Source organism: Thalassophryne amazonica, chromosome 17, assembly GCF_902500255.1.
Source record: "Thalassophryne amazonica chromosome 17, fThaAma1.1, whole genome shotgun sequence".
NCBI classification, from domain to species: Eukaryota; Metazoa; Chordata; class Actinopteri; order Batrachoidiformes; family Batrachoididae; genus Thalassophryne; species Thalassophryne amazonica.
In genome coordinates, this window is record NC_047119.1 from 26,761,494 (window position 1) to 26,784,985 (window position 23,492).

Consider the following 23,492-nt stretch of genomic DNA (forward strand, 5'->3'; position numbering starts at 1 on the left):
ACTTTTGTTTGGTGCCGTTCCAATGAGATTTATAAAGATGACTGCCTGAAGAGAACATGTAAATGTCCACAGTCATTGATGATATCGGGCTGCATATCAGGTAAAGGCACTGGGGAGATGGCTGTCATTACATCATCAATAAATGCACAAGTTTACGTTGATGTTTTGGACAATTGAAAGGATGTTTGGGGCTGATTAAATCATTTTTCAAGATGATAATGCATCTTGCCATAGAGCAAAAACTGTGAAAACATTCCTTGCAAAAAGATACATAGGGTCAATGTCATGGCATAGGGTCAATGTCAACGAGCAGATCTGATTTGATGCAGGTGTTAGTTTGGGGGATGAAAATTTACAGGGTGATTTCATAATTTATTCCTCAGAATTGAGTGATTCCATATTTTTTTTCCCTCTGCTTGGTCTAAAAAAGTAACCGTTACTGACTGTCACAATCTTTTTTTCTTGATTTCTTATGGTGTTTCTTAAAGCCAGAAAGTTGCCATTTGAAATGACTTTAGTTTTGTGTCATGTCTGTGATCTGCTTTTTTTTTTCTACAAAATTAAACAACTGAATGAACATCATCCGAGGCCAGTGATTCCATAATTTTTGCCAGGGGTTGTATGTATGTATGTGTATGTATGTATGTGTGTATGTATATGTATGTATGTATGTATATGTGTGTGTGTACACACACACACACACACAGTGGTCCCTTGTTTATCGCGGGAGTTACGTTCTAAAAATAACCCGCGATAAGTGAAATCTGCGAAGTAGTCAGGGCAATTTTTTGCAATTATAGATGTTTTAAGGCTGTAAAACCCCTCACTACACACTTTGTACACTTTTCTCAAACAGGCATTAACATTTTCTCACTTTTCTCTCTTGTGTAAACACTTTTTTTTTTTTTCTCTCTCTCTTCTGTGCGAGAAGATTATAAACAGACACACGCAGAACACAATGCGTGTGCTCTCCCTTTGCTCACTGTCTCCGGAGGTACGGATGCGGGACCCGCAAAGAATCCAAGTCCTCTCTCGGTGGCTACGGAGTTCTGCGGCTGCGGTCAACATCCGGATCAAAACAGCGAGCGTAGTCTCTGGAGCTGTTGCCAGATTTTGTGCAGCTCAGCACAACAGACAGAAAGGCAGTGTGAGTGGCCTGCTGCTGCATTTACCGAGCCCGCAGAAAGCGCATCGGAGGCAGTGAGAGCAATCGCGGTGATGCTGACCGGTGCCGTGACCGGCCCGCCTGATAAGGACGCGGAACACAATGCGCTGTTAAAAAAAAAAAAAAAAAGCATGCACAATTGCACTAAAAAAAATCCGCTAAACTGCGAGGCCGCGAACCTTTCAGAGCAAATAGGAATTTGGGCCACAGGTTAACTTTAGTGTGTGTTTTTGTTCCTTTGCCTGCAGGAGAGAACAGGCGTGCAGATGATGATGATTCAGGATGACCCCATGCCTACTGGAGCAGACAAGCCCCTGAGAATCACTGGGGATCCCCACAAAGTACAGGTCCGTCTTATGCAAGCTCATTGTGCTGCTGTCTGTCTTGTTTACAGTCAGTTGTACACGTTTTAACCTCCTGAAACACTTGAAGTTCTGGAACTCTCACATTTCATCAACAATTTAATATTTGTATTCCATTTAGCTAGCCCGTGAACTTGTGGTGAAGCTCATCAGGGACAAGGACCAAGGAGAGTTCAGGGTCGGCAGAGGAGATTTTGGCCCTAAAATGGGAGGAAACAGCTTGGATGTAAGATTTTCTTTGTTTTTCTAGTATTTTGCAAAACAAGTGTAAAATATTGGCAGCCCAGGGGCTGGATGAGGCACACTTGGATTATGGCTTGCAGAATCCTTTATTATATATTACCAAAATTATAACTTTCTTTTTGTCCATGAAAATAGAAAAGGTGTTTGCAGTTTCTACACTGAACTAGCTTCTTAAATCTGTCATTTTACAGTAAAGCGTAAAGTCATGTAGGAACAAGCAGAGGGTCACCCCTTTGAGTCTGGTCTGCTTGAGGTTTTTTCCCTCAAGTCATCAGAGGGAGTTTTTTTTCTTACCACTGTCACCAGGTGTGCTTGCTCTAGGGGTTGGTAAGGTTAGACCTTACTTGTATGAAGTGTCTTGAGGCAACTTTGTTGTGATTTGGTGCTATATAAATTAAATAAACATTTTATCCATGTAGTCCTTTACCATTCATGCAATTGTCAACATCTAGTTAGACACCCACTGTGTTGCTTTGTAGAGTGGCTGTTGTCAAATGATCATTGTATGAGTTGGACAACCTCACTGACAGTCCCATCACATTATGTAGAAGTGGACTTGAATTACAACTTCGAATACTATGTAATCATCCAGTTGTGAGATTAATCAAGTCGGCCCTTCTGAATGCCTTCTCCCTGTCGTCTTCTAGGTGGTTGTGCCAAGGTTTGCTGTTGGCATCATCATTGGTAGAAATGGAGAGATGATCAAGAAGATTCAGAGTGATGCTGGAGTCAGGATTCAGTTCAAACAAGGTCAGAAGATGAACCATGGCTTGAAGCAGAAAAACATATTTGCGTACGCTTCAAGTGCTTTGTTACGTTAAGACACAACAGTGTCTTAATGTAATGCTTTACAGAAATGCAGAAATGGAAAAAATGCACTTTTTACTCATCAGTCAGTCCTTAAAGTAGCTTTGTACTTGTTTTCGGCATTCTTCTCAAAACCTCACAGAGTAAGCCCCGCCCCAATATGCTCACTAGAGAATTTTTACTGCCACTTCCTTTTTGTTATCTTTGTTAGACGATTCATCATTCTGAACGTTCTTACGTCACTTCTGCAACTGCTGGTGTTGTTTCAAACTTTGCTATGGCCCTGTGCTTACCAGTGAGTCCACATCCATGTGAAATTAAAAACCAGCCTTATGAAATTTTCACCCTTCTTTTTTATTTTTATTGTATAGATGATGGAATCAGTCCTGATCGAATTGCCCAGGTGATGGGCCAGCCTGACCACTGCCACCACGCAGTCCACCTCATCAATGAGCTCATTCAAACAGCTCAGGTAAATGGTCTTATATGGGCGTTTGTCTACACTTACTAACTTTATTACATGATGATCTTCTTTGCATTGGTAGACATTTTTTGGTTTTGTGCGTGTCTTGTTAAAACATTGTTTATGGGGAAAATAAGTCATTTCAGTCACCAGTAATTACACTTACAGGTGCTTGATTACAAGTATTTGTATGTTTAAGTTAAATGAATGCTTTAAATTACATGAAACTGAACTGGAAGCGACAGCCTACAGAGACATTTATCAGTATTAGTTTCACTTGTGTGTCACCGTAGTGCTTGTTTAGTTAGTGGAAATTATAGTGAACATTCTACAGTCTTTCATGCAAGTTAAAAAAAAAAAAAAAAAAAAAATTTTTTCCTGTACCTGTAGGAGCGTGATGGGTTTGGGGGTATGATGGGACGCCGAGGGCGAGGGGACTATAACATGGGAGGCTCTGGTGGACTTCAAGAGGTGACATATGCAGTACCTGCTGACAAATGTGGCCTTGTGATTGGCAAAGGTAACGAATCACTTCTTCAGCAAATAAGTGTTGTTGTTGTTGTTGTTGTTGTTTTTTTTGCTCAAGATGTGGTCCTGGTTAGCACCCGTTGAAACCACAAGTACTTTTGACGGCTGCATACATAGTTAAGAATTTATTACTGGCTTTCCTTTTAATATAATATTTAGAAAAGCAGACTACTCAGACGTTGTGAATATAATTGTTATGGGTTTTGGCCTAGTTTTTAACTATACTGAAATTAATTTTTGGAGTTTAGAATATTTTCATACACACTATTGCAAAAGAATATTTTCTTCTTGTATTGTTGAATCTGTGTAGTCTTTAGTGTGATTTGAACAGCAAGTCCATACCAAGGAATTGGGAGGGCATATCTGTGTGAGCTCTAGTGTAGATTTAATTATATTTCATTGCCATATCATGACATTCTTATTCCAAAGTATGATGCACATCAAGGTTGTAGACTTTACTCACCCTATGAGTGAGCACATTGTTGACAGTGGTCAGGAACAACTCTGTTTTTAGATTATAGGAATAAATCTCAATCAGACCAGAATCAGTGTGTTGAAAATTTGCTGTAGCTAATGAAAGCATACCAACTTCTCAGAACATGCTAAACAAATGTATACAGTCCAGTGATCACAATATTGGATGGTTGAAAAGACAAAAATAAAGCAAGTGAGGATGGCAGTCCCAGTAAGAGACTGCATTGGTAAGTCAGTCATTAGTAAGTTTCAGCCCAACCCCAGTGCATCTCCAACCTCCCCACAAGATGTTCCCATGTCCCACAATCATTTTCTTGAAGTCAAATGTTCCAGTATAGACTGCTCCCATCTCAATGCCCTACAATTTCATTGAGACATGATGTACGATGACTTCACCCCACACCTATTCACATTCCCAAATTATTTTAATGCTGATATATGTTAACGTGCTACACTTTGGACATATGACAGCACTTGACACTTGTGTATCACCATATGAGAAGATGCCTTTCCTCCAACATGGTCAACCTTTCCTCTTAAAATCCCCCAAAGCAAAGAAGCCATATCTTCATAAAGTCGCTAATTTTGCCATTCCCGTCGTGTTGCCTTCCTCTCTTAGATGTTTTTCAGTTGTTGCTGTTTGTTCTCCTTTCTGTTGCTCTGCCCTATTGTGTACCCAAGGTTCTGTCCTTGTCCTACTTTATGCTTTCTGTTGGACAAATCTGAGACATTCTAAAGCAATCCAGTACCACTGCCATCTAGTGATAGTTGTTTCTTGTTAACTTAGTGTTGCAGTGATGAAAGTTTTCCGGAATTTACTCATGTGGTGAACGTTTCAGAGTTATTATTGCCAACATACACCAGAATCCATTCATTCAGTTCCTTTCAGTGCCACGCCCAAACAGTTGGTGGCGGTAATGCACCGTTGGTTTGCAAGCCACCAATAATTTCTAAAGAAGGGTTAATTTGTTTTGGTTTTGAAAGTTTATTAAATCATATTTTTGGGGACTACATGGTGGTTCTCCTCACGGTTTACCTTGTAGTGGACATTAAAAGTTATGAGCTGCGTTTTTCCTCCAGTAATCATGCATTAAGTGGAGGTGAAGCTCCTAGCTGCTGAAAATGCTAATGCCGTTAGCATACCGGCATGAGTTTAACTCTGTGAGTCACAAGATTGAGTTTGAGCAACAGACAAAAATTTGTCTGAGGTGAGTGAATGAAAGTAATGTGATATTAGTGCTCTGCTAAAGTTTAACAGCTAAATTAGCTTTTTAGCTGCAGCTGATGTTGAATAGTCGAGCTGTGTTTGAGCTATTTTTAACAAATAAAGCTGCAGTTTTTTTTCATTGTTACTGCCGTAACTACAAGAAAAGTATCAAGCTTAAATTAACTATCATGTAATCAAAGACAATAGCACATTGCTGTTTCATATTTCTTTATATTTTAAGAAATATATTTCTTGTCCCACACCACAAATTTAAACATTTGCTGAATGAATTAATCTACCATTACTACATGTAAACATTACTTTTCATGCCATTTCATTTGTCTAAAAATAGCTTTCTATTGTAAGAAAAAAAATTTTTAACTTCAAAATGTACCGTAATCGGAACTTGAAGTAAAAACACATTTGTAAGGATTTTAAGGCGGCCAAGAATGTGAAAACGGAGATTATCAATAGCTCCAAAGCTCCTGCCAAAACTAGGAATAGTCAGAAGTGAGTGAAGATTGAACAAGTTTGCGCCATAAATAATCCTATTGTTCCATTTGAATTGATACTGGGAATCATTATTATTCTTGAGTTCTTTGAATTATTTCTTTTATAGTGTAGTCTTTGGAACCACAATGTATGTTATTTGAATGAAAGGCCAGTAGCACAATACAAGTTGTGTGAAAAGAGTGGGGTTGAAAAATTGAGTGTCCCAACAAAAAAAATTACATCTTTTGGAGTTTTTATTGGTGGGTAAATAAACCAGAAAATGCACCAGAATGCATGTGACATCTGAAATTTTTCTGGAGGAGAACCCCCAGACCCCCCCCCCCGCGTAGGGCTTCTGGCCTTTGGCCCTTGCTAAAAACTTTCAGGTATTTTTTTTTTCCCCCCCACCCCCTTTTTCCCATGGCCCACTTTATCACTGGTGTTGCTAAAGTGTCACTTCTACAGAACTGCTTTAATGTTAAGTATAAGATGCCTGGAAATATTGTGCAGCTTGTTACCAAGTTCCAGTTCTTATGTATTCCAGTCTGAACCAGTTTTCTTTCATCTGTTGTTCATTCAGCTATCAGGAATTTGGGTGTTTGGATAATCATGTTGTCTTGTATGCAGACACGTACAAGTAACATGAGTTTTTCATTTTCACTTTCCTGCGACCTCACAAACTCAACCCAAAGGTTTCTGGGAGACACCACTTTTTATGTCCCTGCATAAGCTTCCACATACAGTACTTATAAGACGAACACAAAATTAAGATTTTATTTATCCATGATGTTGATGCTTGAAGTGAAGCGAGTGTTTGGTTCATTTAGTTTGTCATGTCTCTTCTGCTTTTGTTGCATTCTAAGACAATTTGAGGAATATTGAAATGAACAGTCTAAATGAGTGTATGTAGCTGCCTGGATGGATTTTAAAAAAATAATAATAATAATGGTAATAACTGAATGCTGTTTCGTGTTCTTTAACTGCATGAAACTGATGAAGAGAGGTGGGTGACCACCCTCCATTATCCCTCCGGGGCTCATGTATACAACACAAGTGGCATTCATTGGCTTCACTAAGGGCTTAATGACGGGGATAATGTGTGTAATGTGACATTAATTGTTAAAGGTGCATAATAACAGCCCTCAATCATGTGGAAGGCCGCCTGGCATCTAATGAGGGTCTTTCAGTCCAATAGAGTGCAGGGAGGGAATGAAAAGGAGGAATTAGCTTATTGGCTATTCATGTCCACTCTATTGCCAGCTATTTAAAAGTCATTGACCATTGCATTGGAAGAAACTGTGTGCATGCATGTGCGCGCATGCACATTGGGGGGTGGAGTCCAAGGGGGCCTCTTTACCTAAGATAAAAACATGGCAATAGAAATGTCAAGTGGCTTTTGTGCATGTAGTGGGGCGAGGGAAACAAATAAACCTGGGCGTTGTGTCCCCCTCTGTGCATTAGCATATGAAGTGAGGCAATATGGTGGCAGTGGCGGTAGGTCTGGGTGCTGTCAGCCATCCCTTAAAGGATGTGGTGATTAATATCTTTACAATGCCATATGCAGCCCATTGCCCCTCTGTTTTGACCCCCAACACATACTGCTTAATGAATCAAGCCACCTACCAATCTGCTCTGTCTTTAGTACTGGCTCCAATAGAGCGTAAGAACCATAGTGCACAGAATAGTGGCATATTTTGATAGAATTATTGGTTTGAAATGTGTTTGACTCCACATGTGGATTATATTGCTACTTTGGCCTGAGGTTTGTCAGAGGTGTGCTGCGACAAAGCTTTGGCTCCCTCATTTCTTACTTTCATACTTGGAGATTTGTCATAATTTAAGGACATAAGAGTTCTATCAACTAGAATATCCTGAAGAAGTGAGTTATGTCATCAGGCTGACTTAAAGCTCCAACAACACTAGGTTTTGTAGCAATACATTAGTCAATGTTAATAGTATTCCACATTTAAATGGCTCCAAAAGAAATCAGCTGTGTCTCGTACTATTCAAATTCCTGATTTAAACACCATTGAGATGCTGTAGCAGGACCTGAAACAGAAAGTTCATCCTAAAACCCTTGTGGCTCAAATGTAGCAGTTTTGCAAAAGAAACATGAGTCAAATTTCCACGACAGCAATGATCTGCCAGTGGTGGAAGCATTTGGCTGTTGGTACTAAAGGTGGTACAGCTACACTTTGTTAGTTTGTGTTCAGCTTAAATAATTTTAGTTAACTTTGTTTTATATAAAAACAAATGATTAAATGCTTGTTCACTTTCTATATTGTAGAAATCGATTTGGTTGTAGTGTACAGGTGCATCTAAGAACGGAACACTCCAGGGAGGTGGGCATTTTTAAAGTTATTTCAGAAAGTGAAAATTTTATATATTCTAGATTTATTACATAGAAACATTTTTTTTTTTTTTTTTTTTTACCATTTTGATTATTACAGCCTACAGCTCAAAGCTGAAAGTGTATCTCAAAATATTAAAATATTTCATCAGTCAAAAAAAAAAATCATTTATAATATATAAATGTCAAACCTCTGAAAACTACTTTGATTTATGCACTCAATATTTGGTTGGGGGTCCATTTGCACAAATTACTACATGAATGCATTGTGGCATGGAGGTGATAAGTCTGTGGCATTGCTGAGGTGTTACTGAAGCCGAGATTACTTTGACAGCAGCCTTCAACTTGTCTGTATTGTTTGGTCTCATGTCTCAGATTCCACTTACCAACACCCCACAGGTTCTGCAGAAGGATCATTGGGTGGCACAGTGGATTAGTGGTAAGCACTGATTCCGCACAGTAAGAAAGTTGTGGGATCGCTTCCCGCCCTTTCTGTGCGGAGCTCGCATTGTTCTCCCCGTGTCTGTGTGGGTTTCCTTCGGGCACTCTGGGCATCTGTAGTTGGTCCTCAGGCGCTGGACTGTGGCTGTCCACTGCGCCTAGTGGTTGGATTGTGTCCAACTGTAATTAGAATGGGTTAAAATGCAGAGGACAGTAAAGACCCTTCTTCTCTATGGGGTCCACTTCACATCAGCAAACCAGTTACTTGTAGTTTACGCACTGTAGGAAGGTGCCAAAGTCCTGCTAGAAAAGGAAATCAGCATCTCCATAAACCTTGGAGCAGGTGAAGGCATGAAATGCTCAGAAATCTCCTGGTAGACAGCTGCGTCCACTTGGACAAAACACAGTGGACCTTCACCAACAGATGACATGGCATCAAAAATCATAGTGTGGAAACTTTGCACTGGACTTCAAGCAACTTGAATTCTCCCCACTCTTCCTCCAGACCGTCGGACCTTGATTACTAAAATTTACTTTAATCTGAAAAGACTGGACCACTGAGCAATAGTCCTGTTTTTCTCCTAAGCCTGGGTGAGACCCTTCTCACATTGTCTGTGCTTATTGACAGGCTTGACATTAGGAATGCAACAGTTTATACATAATGAATTTAGTATATAAAATTTTCACTTTGAAGTAACTGAACTGAATTAACATGGAAGGAATGTTGAATATTTAGAATAACTTTGAGCATCTTATGGAAATAAGCTTTGTGTTTCCATTGGCTACCCACATTAAATAAGAACCTCTTCTATCATGAAATGACTTGGACTGAATTCACACAAACTGCTGTTTATGTAGCTTTTAATCTAATTGTGGTGAATGGCTACACTCTGGTGCAGTTTTGCCATAAGTTGCTATGAACATTGTAAAGCAGTTTGTGCACTATTTCAGTGTGCCTTTCATTGTTACTGGTGTTTCCCCCTTGAGGTCTGGATCTCTTTTTCACACCAGCAGCTAACCAGTCTGTGGCTTTGCCCTGAATGTAGTCACCAGTTGCACTCTTGCATCCCTTTTTTCTCCAGCTCACTAAACCAGTCTCATTAATAAGGACCGTATTATCTGTCCTTAGTGCCGGCCAGTCCATGAAATGAATAGTCAGGGTCTTCATTGCTCTCTGCCGTCTGACTGGAAGAGCTCATAATGGCTTCATTAAGGCAGAAGTTTAATTTGGTTGACAATGGGTTAATGATCCATGTGCAGTCTGTTGGCAGCGAGGAATAAGCTGCCGGAGGAGGAGGAGAGATTTTTGATGAGCGTTTTCATTCTGAGGTCACCCAGGGTCATCAGAGTGTCAGCCTTAAGTGAACAAATGTGTAATTGATGTTGGGACAGCCCTGGTGTCTTCCCACTCAGCCTCTTCCTTCAGATGGTCATTGGGGAGGGGAATGGTTGTTTGCCCCCTTATATGCTCCCTTCTCTCATCAGGATACAACAAAGTCGAGAATGAAAAGGGTAGAAGAGAAACAATATCCCAAAAGGAGGATACGCTTCAATTTTGGCCCTTTTATTCTGCAGCTATGTTTTCTCCCTGCTGGTATAATTGCGCTGTCTCTCTCTCTACGTGTCGGGAAGCTGGCATGTGGTTCTGAGGCGGGGGTGGCGTGCAGGAGATGTCTCCTTTTGTTTCCCAATTTCCACGGATGTTAACGTAGAGAATGCTAGATAAGTGGTAAGGCGCATGCCGTGGGCTTCTAAGGTAGCACTGTCACATCAGTGACAGTAAACCCACTGGCCACTTTGGCACGAGGAGGATGTAGAGTTGCAATTTTGTTTAGATTATTAGTTAGTTGAAATACATGTTCGTTTGGTTGCTAAATTTTTCATTAACCTAATGCTTTTGCAGGTGGAGAGACCATAAAAAACATCAAAGAACAGTCTCGTGCCCATGTGGAGCTCCAGAGAAATCCTCCCCCCAACACAGACCCCAACGTGCGAATCTTCTCTATCCGTGGCACCCTTCAGCAGTTGGAAAAGGCCCGCCAGCTGATTGATGAGAGAATTGGGGTAGGTGGTCTCACTCTGCCCCGTTCCAAAATGCTATTGTTTGGGTTGATATTCATGAGCGCACATGTCTGTATGGGATGCTAGCCGGGGAGCTGGGTTGCCGTGGTCTTGGTGACCAGCAGGATGTCAGCAGGGGTTAAACATGAAGAATCCATCAAATGGACTTAATGGAGTGCATCAGCGCCTCGTCCTGCCCTCTGACCTTGCCTGTTGGCTCCCTATAAACACAAGTGTGGTCCATCACTTGCCTTGCCTTTCTCTTCTCTAGGCCCCAGGAATGGGGGGTAACAGCAACTTTAGTATGAATCCCTACAACCAAGGGCCAACCAGTCCTCCACAACAGTGAGTCTCAAGTTCTCATCTTTTTTCGTCCATCTGTTTTTCAAGTCATATTGGGTCAGGTGTCCTCGATAAGAAATTATTTGAAGTGCGTTTGCCCAGGCTCATCTTTTTGCCTTGTCATCCTTTGTTTGAAGTGGAGCTCAGGCCTTCATGACTGGAGGATGGGGTACAACGTTTCAGATTTGGCAGCCACAGGGCCAGCAGGAACACAGTAAGTTCAGTCTCCCTATAAATGGCTTAATAATGGCTTAGTTTTATATGGGGAGGTGAGCACTACAACCCCTGGCAAAAATTATGGAATCACCGGCCTCGGAGGATGTTCATTCAGTTGTTTAATTTTGTAGAAAAAAAGCAGATCACAGACATGACACAAAACTAAAGTCATTTCAAATGGCAACTTTCTGGCTTTAAGAAACCCTAAGAAATCAGGAAAAAAAAATTGTGGCAGTCAGTAACAGTTACTTTTTTAGACCAAGCAGAGGGAAAAAAAATATGGACTCACTCAATTCTGAGGAAAAAATTATGGAATCATGAAAAACAAAAGAACGATCCAACACATCACTAGTATTTTGTTGCACCACATCTGGCTTTTATAACAGCTTGCAGTCTCTGAGGCATGGACTTAATGAGTGACAAACAGTACTCTTCATCAATCTGGCTCCAACTTTCTCTGATTGCTGTTGCCAGATCAGCTTTGCAGGTTGGAGCCTTGTCATGGACCATTTTCTTCAACTTCCACCAAAGATTTTCAGTTGGATTAAGATCTGGACTATTTTCAGGCCATGACATTGACCCTATGTGTCTCTTTGCAAGGAATGTTTTCACAGTTTTTGCTCTACGGCAAGATGCATTATCATCTTGAAAAATGATTTCATCATTCCCAAACATCCTTTCAGTTGATGGGATAAGAAAATTGTCCAAAATATCAACGTAAACTTGTGCATTTATTGATGATGTAATGATAGCCATCTCCCCAGTGCTTTACCTGACATGCAACCCCATATCATCAATGACTGTGGAAATTTACATGTTCTCTTCAGGCAGTCATCTTTATAAATCTCATTGGAACGGCACCAAACAAAAGTTCCAGCATCATCACCTTGCCCAATGTAGATTCAAGATTCATCACTGAATATGACTTTCATCCAGTCATCCACAGTCCACGATTGCTTTTCCTTAGCCCATTGTAACCTTGTTTTTTTTTTTGTTTAGGTGTTAATGATGGCTTTCGTTTAGCTTTTCTGTATGTAAATCCCATTTCCTTTAGGCGGTTTCTTACAGTTCGGTCACAGACGTTGACTCCAGTTTCCTCCCATTCCTTCCTCATTTGTTTTGTTGTGCATTTTCGATTTTTGAGACATATTGCTTTAAGTTTTCTGTCTTGATGCTTTGATGTCTTCCTTGGTCTACCAGTATGTTTGCCTTTAGTAACCTTCCCATGTTGTTTGTATTTGGTCCAGAGTTTAGACACAGCTGACTGAACAACCAACATTTTTTGCAACATTGTGTGATGATTTACCCTCTTTTAAGAGTTTGATAATCCTCTCCTTTGTTTCAATTGACATCTCTCGTGTTGGAGCCATGATTCATGTCAGTCCACTTGGTGCAACAGCTCTCCAAGGTGTGATCACTCCTTTTTAGATGCAGACTAATGAGCAGATCTGATTTGAGGCAGGTGTTAGTTTTGGGGATGAAAATTTACAGGGTGATTCCAAAATTTATTCCTCAGAATTGAGTGAGTCCATATTTTTTTCTCTCTGCTTGGTCTAAAAAAGTAACCGTTACTGACTGCCACAATTATTTTTCCTGATTTCTTATAGTGTTTCTTAAAGCCAGATAGATGCCATTTGAAATGACTTTAGTTTTTTGTCATGTCTGTGATCTGCTTTTTTTCTACAAAATTAAACAACTGAATGAACATCCTCCAAAGCCGGTGATTCCATAATTTTTGCCAGGGGTTGTATAAATTTGCTGTGTCCAAACCACACTTGATGAGAACAGGGTGGCCACACGTCCTGGAAAACCTGGAAATTTAGTGTCATCTTCAGTCATGAAACCTACCTAGAAATTAATAAAGCACCAAAAATCATGAAAATCTATTTTGTTCTGAACATTTTGTTATTATCTTAGCTCCTTATTTAAATCTCCATTGATACATATGTGTATTTTGTTTGAATCTCTTTGCTGTGCGCATTGTGACAAGCACGTTTTCGCATTAGTGCAGCGGATAACTGAAAAAATGCTTCAAATGGTGATGCAAGCACCAAATTACTCCAGTCATATTGAAAGGTATTCCATATTATTTGTCTGATCATAAAGATTCCAAAAAGGTATAGTTTGGACTATCTGTGAATGAATGCTGTGGGGTAAAAATGGCAAGAATGGTGACAAAGGTCAGTTTCAATTTGTACAGGGGTCAGAAGTTTAAAGTTGCTCCAATTTTGGTAAAAAGTTATGCAAATTATTAGTTGAGTGAATATGGTTTTGAAAAGGAAAAGGAAGTAATTTGCACCACTTTTTACCAAAATTGGAGCAACTTTAACTTTTGTCCCCTGTACAAACTGAAATTGACCTTTCTCAGTGTTTTTGCTGTTTTTACCCCATAACTCCATAACATTCATTCACAGATAAATTTTTATGATTAGACAAATAATAATACAATAACATGCTTTTGAGGGGTGATATGCATTTACAAGAGACCCGACGTCCATGCCCAGTCACCCAAAATGACAGCTATTCGCCCTCGTCTAACTCGGGCGAATAGCTGTCATTGCGGGCGACGGGATGGATGGAGGGACTCAGAAAAATACATACCGCACGACAACAGCATGTTATTTGCATTTTATCACTTTTTACTGAGATACATAACATGTAACACGTACATAAAAAGTTGGCTCACTTCTGCCTTGTCGCCTGGCGCGCGCGCTGCTGTTCAAATTCAGGAGTGCGTCCTTCTCATCAAGCTGGCTGCTTTAGCTGCTGTTCATTGTCGTACTATCCATGAGAAAATCATCCGGAATATCAATGTTGGGACCAAAACACACTTCTCGCCTATTTATCTTTTCCTCTGCGGACAGCTTTTGTTCCCACCCCCACCTCTGCGGGCAGTTCTTGGGCTGCTCGCGCGTATGACATCATTTGTTTACGCACAGCGGGCAGGTATAGCCAGATGCTGTCGACGTAAATCTATGATACCGGCCCAGCAATGCCCCGGTAAAGTGATAATAATATGGAATACCTTTCAATATGATTGGAGCATTTTTAAATTTTGACCCCTGTGTAATTCTTCAAGTGACCCTTCTTGGTCACCTATTGAAAGTTCATGTTGCCACTCTGCATTTTTAAAAGTAATGTCTAAGGAGTAAGTGTGCCAAATTTGGTGCTTGCATCACCATTTGAAGGATCCCTCAGTAAATATTCACTTATCTGCTGCACTATATACAGAAGCAGCAGCAGAGTAAGTTTCCAGAGAGCCTAGGATATACCTGGACGTATGGGCACAAATGGTACAGGCTACTGCTTTGTGAATAAACACACTCACTGATCTACATTTTGACAAAACAAGCACAGGAAATATGTTGCTGTTATATTTATTTAAGACTGCACTTGGGGGTAACCTGGAAAGATGTAGATGGTCATTATACAGAATGTAAAAGTTGCATGAATCTTCACTCATTCATTCATTTTCTGCTTGGTATGGTCTCAGTGGCAGTAGACTAAGCAGCTCATCCCACATTTCCCGATCCTTGGCCAAGTCCTCTAACTCTTCTTGGGGAATCTCGAGACATTTTCAAGCCAGCTGGGAAATGGAAAACCTCCCTAGGGAGACAACTAGGGGCATCCTCACCAAATGCCCAAACTACCTCAGCTGGCTCCTTTCAATGTGATTAAGCAGTGGCTCTTTCTCTCACACAATCATGGAACTGTAGGTGGGTTTCCATAACAGAGTGGTGGAAAAATTGACATTTTCACAATGTCAACAAAGCAGTGGTGGTGGGCACAGCTAACCAAAAAGTTAGCTTTGATAAACCATTAATCAGTTAACTGAAAAGTTATATTTTATGACACTAAACCGATAAACTGCTAAAAAAATTGTATCTTTATTACAAATAACCAATAACTATTAATATTGATTTGGAGGCAGCCACATCAGATTACACTGTCGGCTTCTGATAAACCAGTTTCACTTTAAGCACCACAGGGGCTGCTGGGTAAATACAAGGATCACAAACACAAAGAACACATGATAAATGAATGAATAAAAAAATAAAACCACAAACACTCATCTTTCAAAAGCAGTAAAACACAGTATTAGAAGTCACTATCTCAGTATTACATACACCGCCATTTGTGAGCTACAAGCTGCCGCTTTTTTCACACATTTCACACGATTGAAATATGTCCATTAATGCATTGACTGGCAGAGTAAAAGACACGCGTAGTAAATATAAATTCTTACCTGTTAGTTTTAGTGAGATTCATCTGAAGAAATAATCCATATAAAGCGTCCTGCTTATCCAAATGGTGCGGAAATAGTGAAGAGAAGTTCTTGCAGCTGCGCTGTGAGAGCATCTCTCTCCCACTGAGTCTTGGTGATTCAATTATCCCATGCCACAAAGAAATAAAATGTTAAAATTAGTCTGTTTTGTTTTTGTGTCAAGCAGATAACACTGTAACGTCCAAAGTGAAGCTGAACTACTCTACGCACAATGCTCCCTGCATCAACTGGCCAATCACGTTATGCGCTTAATGATGTCATCAGCACGTGACAGCCAGTCTGTCAAAAACCACTGATCTACACACGACAGGGATTAAAATGTTTGATTTTAGGGTTTACAAACATTTTTGACCGTTGAACTTTGCTCACTTTACCAGAAAAAAATGTTATCAGAACTAAATGTATCGAAAGATAATTGAGCTGATAATGGTTTTAAAAGTTATCTGAAAAGCTAATCAGTTAGCAAAAACATTAGCGTCAATAATTATTGGTTATCAGATTAGCTGAACATTGCCCACCATTGCAAAGCAACATAGTGAAATGTCAGTATATCCATTGAGTGATGGAATCTGACAGCTGGGTTTTGTCCTCTCGCGAGAGGTCGTCTATAAATACTCTGGTAAGAACTTTAATTCCAGTAGTTATGGTGAAGTAAAGGTGGGGATCCACAGGCTCTAGATTGGGTAGTGTTTATAAAGTAGAGAGCTGACATTTTTCAAGGGTGATAAATTATGCAAAGTTTCTATAATGAATTGGAATGGCATGTGAAGCCAGGTTGTTTTTAGAACCTTAGACCTCAACAGTTTTAGGAGGACTCAGCCCTTTTATTTCCTGTTAATTACATTTTTTTTTTTTTAATGTTAACTTACTGTCTTAATGTATTTAGAAATTGTTTACATTCTTATCATATACACATTATTATTATAAATATTATCATTTGATTTTTAAATGGACCACAATGAATGTTTTCATTTTCTTGTCAGCCATGTATTTTTAACGTTTACAATTATATTATGTATTTGCTTTGAACTTACTAAATAAAATCACACGCACACACTTTTAATATATAGACGATTTACTGCCCCCTGCTGGATTGCTGTGTGAGGGTCTAGAATGTAAATATCAATGTTCATTGTTCACTGTTGTTAGCTAATATCTGTAGTTTCTTCAAAAATATTAGATCTGTCAACGTTCTGTTTTGGTGGTGTTCATCGTTGACCCAATTACATAAGCATACCAAACAGCAAATTTCAGCTCTCCACAGTTTGTCCGTGATCACAGTTGTACGTACGCACAGGTTTTTGTGTCTTCTGCATTCTGCCACAAGCAGTTGCTTTTATTTTTACATACCCACAAGCAGAGACGGTGGGGGAAAGACATCAAACGCAGTATATTTCTCACACATGGCAACGGCAACGTGGCACTGAAGGAAACTGCCTAACCCAGGGGTGCTCAAGTTCAGTCCTCAAGATCTACCTTCCTGACACTCTTAGTTGTCGCCCTGCTCCAACACACCTGAATCCAATGAAAGGCTCATTAGCAGGCTTTTAATGAGCCTTTCATTGGATTCAGGTGTGTTGGAGCAGGGCGACAACTAAGAGTGTCAGGAAGGTAGATCTTGAGGACTGAACTTGAGCACCTCTGGCCTAACCCATTCGAACTGCAAAACACAAATCAAGAACTCTAGCAACACTGTTAAACTAACATGAACCACAATAACATTTAAAACCCCAAAACCTCAAGCTCCCATAGTGCATTGCAACACAACCTCCATTGGTCACTGTTGTTAGCTAATATCGCTAATTTCTCCAGAAAATATTAGCCCTCTCAACTTTGTTTTCGCAGCATTCATCTTGACCCAAAGTACATAAGCACACCAAACATCGAATGTCAACTCTCCGCAGTTTGTCCGTGATCAAAGCCACACACACACACACAGAGGCCACTTGGCTATTATAATATAGATATAAAACATCAGCTCTTATAAGGTTAACAAGCCCTCCACCTTTTTTTTTTTTTTTGTTAATCACCTGAAAAACCTCTTGCAACATTTTTCAGTACTTGAGCTTGAGGGGAATACATGTTCCCATGAAAAGTATTTTCAATTCACTACTTTAAATTGCGCAGTTTGGATGGTAATGGAAACGTGCTTACAGAAAAATTTGTTGTATGCTTGATCCAATCACAGCCACTGAAATTTGTAACTTAGTTGCCATTTTGGTTGCTTCCCTCACTTATCTCCTTTTGTGCACAATACACTATTGACATATTTACCGTACTGTACCCTGCTCATTCCATTCCTTTAAGGGTTTAACTAATTCCGCTTAATGCTTTGTGGCATGAAAATATTCTTGTATGATCACATATAAAATAGTGTATGGACTCAGGCACACCTCTTAAATTCCTGCAGTCTTCAACATCTGGACATATTTCCTGTTGCTAGCAGCCTCTTATGTGAGGTGATTTTTAAAATTTGCATTGCATCACATTGCAGTTTCACAAAATGTGTCGGTAAATCAGTTATCCGTGTCTGATTTCAGGTCACGATGGATCCCAGACGGGCCAGATGGATTGGGAGCAGTATTATAAGAAGCTAGGCAAGTGTTACACGGGCACGAAATTATGTCATCTGTCTTGGTTGGGCTACCTTTATTACTCTATTTTGCATGGAAATTTAAATTTAGTTCTCATTTGATTTGGCCTCAGTCATTTTTGTTCAGCATTTTCTCAGTATGTTGGACATTAAGAAAAAATCCAGGTTTTGACTTTGTCCTAAGTTGCTTAAGAGATTTTTTTTTTTTTTTTTCTTGAAGATAACCAAAAGTTTGTCAAAGTGAGCACTTGTTCTTCTGTTTGCTTGCAGGTCAGCAGAACCAAGCCCAGAGTAGCAGCCCTGAGTACAATAAAGTGTGGGGTGAGTTCGCCTTCACTGGATTGTTAAAATACAACCCCTGGCAATAATTATGGAATCACCGGCTTCGGAGGATGTTCATTCAGTTGTTTAATTTTGTAGAAAAAAAGCAGATCACAGACATGACACAAAACTAAAGTCATTTCAAATGGCAACTTTCTGGCTTTAAGAAACACTATAAGAAATCAGGAAAAAAAATTGTGGCAGTCAGTAATGGTTACTTTTTTAGACCAAGCAGATGGAAAAAAAATATGGACTCACTCAATTCTGAGGAATAAATTATGGAATCACCCTGTAAATTTTCATCCCCAAAACTAACACCTGCATCAAATCAGATCTGCTCGTTAGTCTGCATCTAAAAAGGAGTGATCACACCTTGGAGAGCTGTTGCACCAAGTGGACTGACATGAATCATGGCTCCAACACGAGAGATGTCAATTGAAACAAAGGAGAGGATTATCAAACTCTTAAAAGAGGGTAAATCATCACGCAATGTTGCAAAAGATGTTGGTTGTTCACAGTCAGCTGTGTCTAAACTTTGGACCAAATACAAACATGGGAAGGTTGTTAAAGGCAAACATACTGGTAGACCAAGGAAGACATCAAAGCGTCAAGACAGAAAACTTAAAGCAATATGTCTCAAAAATCGAAAATGCACAACAAAACAAATGAGGAACAAATGGGAGGAAACTGGAGTCAACGTCTGTGACTGAACTGTAAGAAACCGCCTAAAGGAAATGGGATTTACATACAGAAAGCTAAACGAAAGCCATCATTAACACCTAAACAGAAAAAAACAAGGTTACAATGGGCTAAGGAAAAGCAATCGTGGACTGTGGATGACTGGATGAAAGTCATATTCAGTGATGAATCTCGAATCTGCATTGGGCAAGGTGATGATGCTGGAACTTTTGTTTGGTGCCGTTCCAATGAGATTTATAAAGATGACTGCCTGAAGAGAACATGTAAATTTCCACAGTCATTGATGATATGGGGCTGCATGTCAGGTAAAGGCACTGGGGAGATGGCTGTCATTACATCATCAATAAATGCACAAGTTTACGTTGATATTTTGGACACTTTTCTTATCCCATCAATTGAAAGGATGTTTGGGGATGATGAAATCATTTTTCAAGATGATAATGCATCTTGCCATAGAGCAAAAACTGTGAAAACATTCCTTGCAAAAACACACACAGGGTCAATGTCATGGCCTGCAAATAGTCCGGATCTTAATCCAATTGAAAATCTTTGGTGGAAGTTGAAGAAAATGGTCCATGACAAGGCTCCAACCTGCAAAGCTGATCTGGCAACAGCAATCAGAGAAAGTTGGAGCCGGATTGATGAAGAGTACTGTTTGTCACTCATTAAGTCCATGCCTCAGAGACTGCAAGCTGTGAGGTGGTGCACTAAAATACTAGTGATGTGTTGGAGCGTTCTTTTGTTTTCATGATTCCATAATTTTTTCCTCAGAATTGAGTGATTCCATATTTTTTTCCCTCTGCTTGGTCTAAAAAAGTAACCATTACTGACTGCCACAAATTTTTTTTTTCCTGATTTCTTATAGTGTTTCTTAAAGCCAGAAAGTTGCCATTTGAAATGACTTTAGTTTTGTTTCATGTCTGTGATCTGCTTTTTTTTCTACAAAATTAAACAACTGAATGAACATCCTCCGAGGCCGGTGATTCCATAATTTTTGCCAGGGGTTGTATTCATCCCCCCGACTATTGCTGTAAGATGACCTGTTGTAAACGACTAAAAACGCAGCACTTTGTAGAACAGTCGGCCTTCAGCGGCACAGGATTTCATTATGAATTTGTTAGTTTGTTGCTTATCTTTGTATTTCTTAATTTATCCCCTCTTTGTCAGGCCAGACCGCTGGTCCTGGATCACAGCAGACATCTGCTCCAGAGTACAGCACCTGGGTTGACTTCTACCGACAGCCACTGGCATACTTCAACCAGGGTGCACAACAGACACAAGCCCCGGGTCTTCAGGTAAGAATCAGACCCCAGCGCTGATGGGCCCGGAGTCGCAGCACAGCTTTGTTCAAATTGTGATGATTTTTAATTAAAAATAGATAAATAACAGGTCTGCATGTGAGAGGACAGTGTGATTTTAGTGGCTGGAACTGTATTGGACAGTCTGACACACAACATTGAGAAAGATACTTAAGCCGTATTTCAACACAGTGACGTCTGTGTGCACTGATGGTCAGTGATCTTCCTCGGGGATCAGTCAAATTCTTGTCCACCAGATTTAGGGTGTTCTTTATCCTAAACAAACCATGACCATTATCTTTCTTTCTTTGAGCAAAAAATGTTGCATTTGTCATATTAATCAACCTAGTTTTAACATTTTGAAAGAAGGATCCCATAGGTCGGATGAAGCTCTGAACCTTCTTAATTAATCGGTGGAATCCAGTCTGAGGAAATGATTTGATTAATGATTTACTGTCTTTCTGCAGGATCATTAGAGGAGACGCCCAGGTGAAAGACTTGAAGTGAAGATGAAATTACCTTTTTCTTTTTTTTTTTTCCTTTTTTAAAATATTGGGCTCTAGACTTGCAGCGCCTGGAAGACTTAGTAAGAAACACTAGCTGTAGAATGACTTATAAATTAATATTTCTAAATCAGGAACATTTATTTGCTACTAAATGCTTGTGTACACTGATATTTTGAATAGACAGTATATTTGAGATCCCTTTATGGACTTGAGAGAGCTGTTTTTTTGTTTTCTATATTTTGCTGTTTGACTTGGATTGTACTGCCAAAATGAACCATTTCAAAAGGCAATATGATCTATATTTTTTTTCATAGTTATATTGTAACAGAACCATGATTATTATGCTTAGCAGTCTTGAATACACTTGTCACGTCATAAAATGTTTAAAAGTGTGTAAAATGTTTTCCTCTTGCGTAATTCAGTGAAATGAAACTGTGATTTTTTTTTTTTTGTTTGTTTGTTTTGTTTTTTTGTTACGGCAAATATATTTTTGTTACAAAATGGATTGTCGGCAAATGGCAGTAGTTCTTATTTAATTCCTGTTGTGCATTGTATGCTGTTTTCATTGTCATTTTATTGTACTCTGGTTTAAAAAAAGGTGCAATATCTTATTTCACTTTTGAAACAGATGGGTTCTCTAATATTTTTAACTTGTAGTTTTAAGATGTTCTTTTTTTTTCAAATGGAAATATCATGGCTAATTTATTATAATCTGATATATAGGATTTAGGGGATGTTGCACATAGCTTTTTTTGTTTTTTCCCTTTGCCTTTGCTACCTTGTAAAAGTATGTATATATGCTCATGTATCTGACTGTTAATTTAAAATGTTTTCATATTTCTTTTCCCTGTGGTCATGATTGCAGGAAAATTGTCCCTCTGTTTTCTTACTGAAAATGTTCAAAGATTGTGACTGTGATTTGAAATTTGATGTTGCATCTTAAGAGAAATAGTAAAAATTTTTGTATGTTATTTCTGTACCTATTCAAGACTGCTAAGCCTCTGTAATTCTGTGATAATTGTAATTTTATGTTTTAAGTATTATGATCAAAAAACCCTATTAGGTACCACCCAGTTCACTAACGGCCGCGGAGTCCCTACGAGGGCTCAGTGTGACGTTTGACTCAGTCCAGTGCTAATAACTTTTATTTTTTTTTTATTTTTTTTTTTATTTCTTTGTGTGGTCTAATATAAATTATATAAATGATGCATTATGGAAAAATGATTCTGGTATTAACATAATTTCTTAATGAAAAGGGATATAATTTCAGTTTTTTCCTTGTGTACAGTTAACCATGTATTAAAACTTTGAAGACTACCTTTGTGTACTGTTAAGGTGACTTTTCATTTGACAATGTTTGATGTCCTTTGTTACACTCTGATGCTAAATGATGAATATTCTTGGTTTCACTTTCTAAGACCTCTATTGTATATGCGAACAGATGATGCACAGAAGGTATATAAAGCTCAACTGTATGTTTTATAAGCAGAAAATATATATTTTCTAGACAATTTCCAGTTCTCAAATCCAAATAAATTCTCCGCAAGCATCTCTTTTTGGTTGAATTATCTTTACTAGTTTTTAATGTTAACTGCAACACTTTTTTTTTTTTTTTTCCCTCCCCCTGCCAATGTGTAACAGGGTCATGCAGTCTTGAAATTGCATATGTGGAGGGCACTGTGCTGGTTTTTCCAATTACAATGTATGAAACGGAAAATGAAGCTTTCAGAGCTGGACAATGAAGACCTGCCATATGCGTTTAGAAATGTCTAATATTTAGTCAACAGCTGCCAGTTTAACATCAAAGTTGATGCCTTGTATTGCTGTATTTGTGACCCCCCCCCCCCCCCCCCATTTTTTGTTCTGCAATGATTCCAAAATGTTAATAGAAAATGATGTAAATACTGACCCATTCGCATTATACTTACCATTCTTTGACTTTAAGGAAAATCGTTCATCATAATCTGCTTTGTAGTCCGACTACAGTTGTCTTGACTTTTTAGGTGTAACCATGGTGACAGTTCTCTTAAATGTTAAACTGTTGACAGATTTTCTGATATTTTCTTACACGATTGAGCATCTTTAGTTCGAGCAGTTTGCATCTCATTGGTGCATCAACAGTTCATGTAATTGAGTCATTTTGCAGTCGTTAAGTGTCCACCAGCAGCTTTGCTGTCTTTCAGCCTGCTTTTCCTTTGCACCTCCTCCAAAACGTGCAGCTTTATCGTTGCACATCTTTGCGCTCAGCATGGAGTCTCGTACCACAGTGGACCCTGAACGGCCTCATACTGGCCCCTCCATTGATGCTGTGCAGCTGTTTCCAAATGCAAGCCTTGATTTTGATCCTCTTCGTTTTTAACTCTCTACCTGTGGACTCTTTCGCTCTTGTCTGCTGTGGCTGATGAGTTTTGTTATTTTGGCATCATTTTCAAGCAGAATGATAAAAGCCATTTATGGAACATCATTTCACTTCATTTAGGTTCTCACGTTACCCTAATAACTGGCACTTGGACTACATTTTTGAGGACAGTCTCTCAAAAGGCTCTCATGCACACTTTCTCATTCACCCATACTAATCTAAAATGTCTTTAACAACAACAAAAACACTGATCTAATGTGACTTTGTCAGGTCTATATAT

At 39.2% G+C, this 23,492-nt stretch overlaps 1 protein-coding gene across 2 annotated transcripts in view; it reads left to right on the forward strand.

Annotated features, from left to right (window-relative positions):
* The window catches only part of fubp3 (far upstream element (FUSE) binding protein 3), a 53,643-nt gene extending 31,241 nt beyond the window's left edge, over nucleotides 1-22,402 (forward strand). For both annotated transcript variants that reach the window (XM_034191900.1, XM_034191901.1), the window contains exons 8-19: nucleotides 1,414-1,512; nucleotides 1,649-1,753; nucleotides 2,418-2,520; nucleotides 2,949-3,049; nucleotides 3,431-3,560; nucleotides 10,436-10,596; nucleotides 10,865-10,938; nucleotides 11,073-11,149; nucleotides 17,977-18,033; nucleotides 18,300-18,350; nucleotides 20,217-20,344; nucleotides 20,815-22,402. In XM_034191900.1, coding sequence (XP_034047791.1) covers nucleotides 1,414-1,512; nucleotides 1,649-1,753; nucleotides 2,418-2,520; nucleotides 2,949-3,049; nucleotides 3,431-3,560; nucleotides 10,436-10,596; nucleotides 10,865-10,938; nucleotides 11,073-11,149; nucleotides 17,977-18,033; nucleotides 18,300-18,350; nucleotides 20,217-20,344; nucleotides 20,815-20,823 — 1,095 coding nt within the window. In that variant the 3' untranslated portion in view covers nucleotides 20,824-22,402. The remainder of the gene's footprint in view (nucleotides 1-1,413; nucleotides 1,513-1,648; nucleotides 1,754-2,417; nucleotides 2,521-2,948; nucleotides 3,050-3,430; nucleotides 3,561-10,435; nucleotides 10,597-10,864; nucleotides 10,939-11,072; nucleotides 11,150-17,976; nucleotides 18,034-18,299; nucleotides 18,351-20,216; nucleotides 20,345-20,814) is intronic.
* The last annotated feature ends 1,090 nt before the right edge of the window (nucleotides 22,403-23,492 follow it).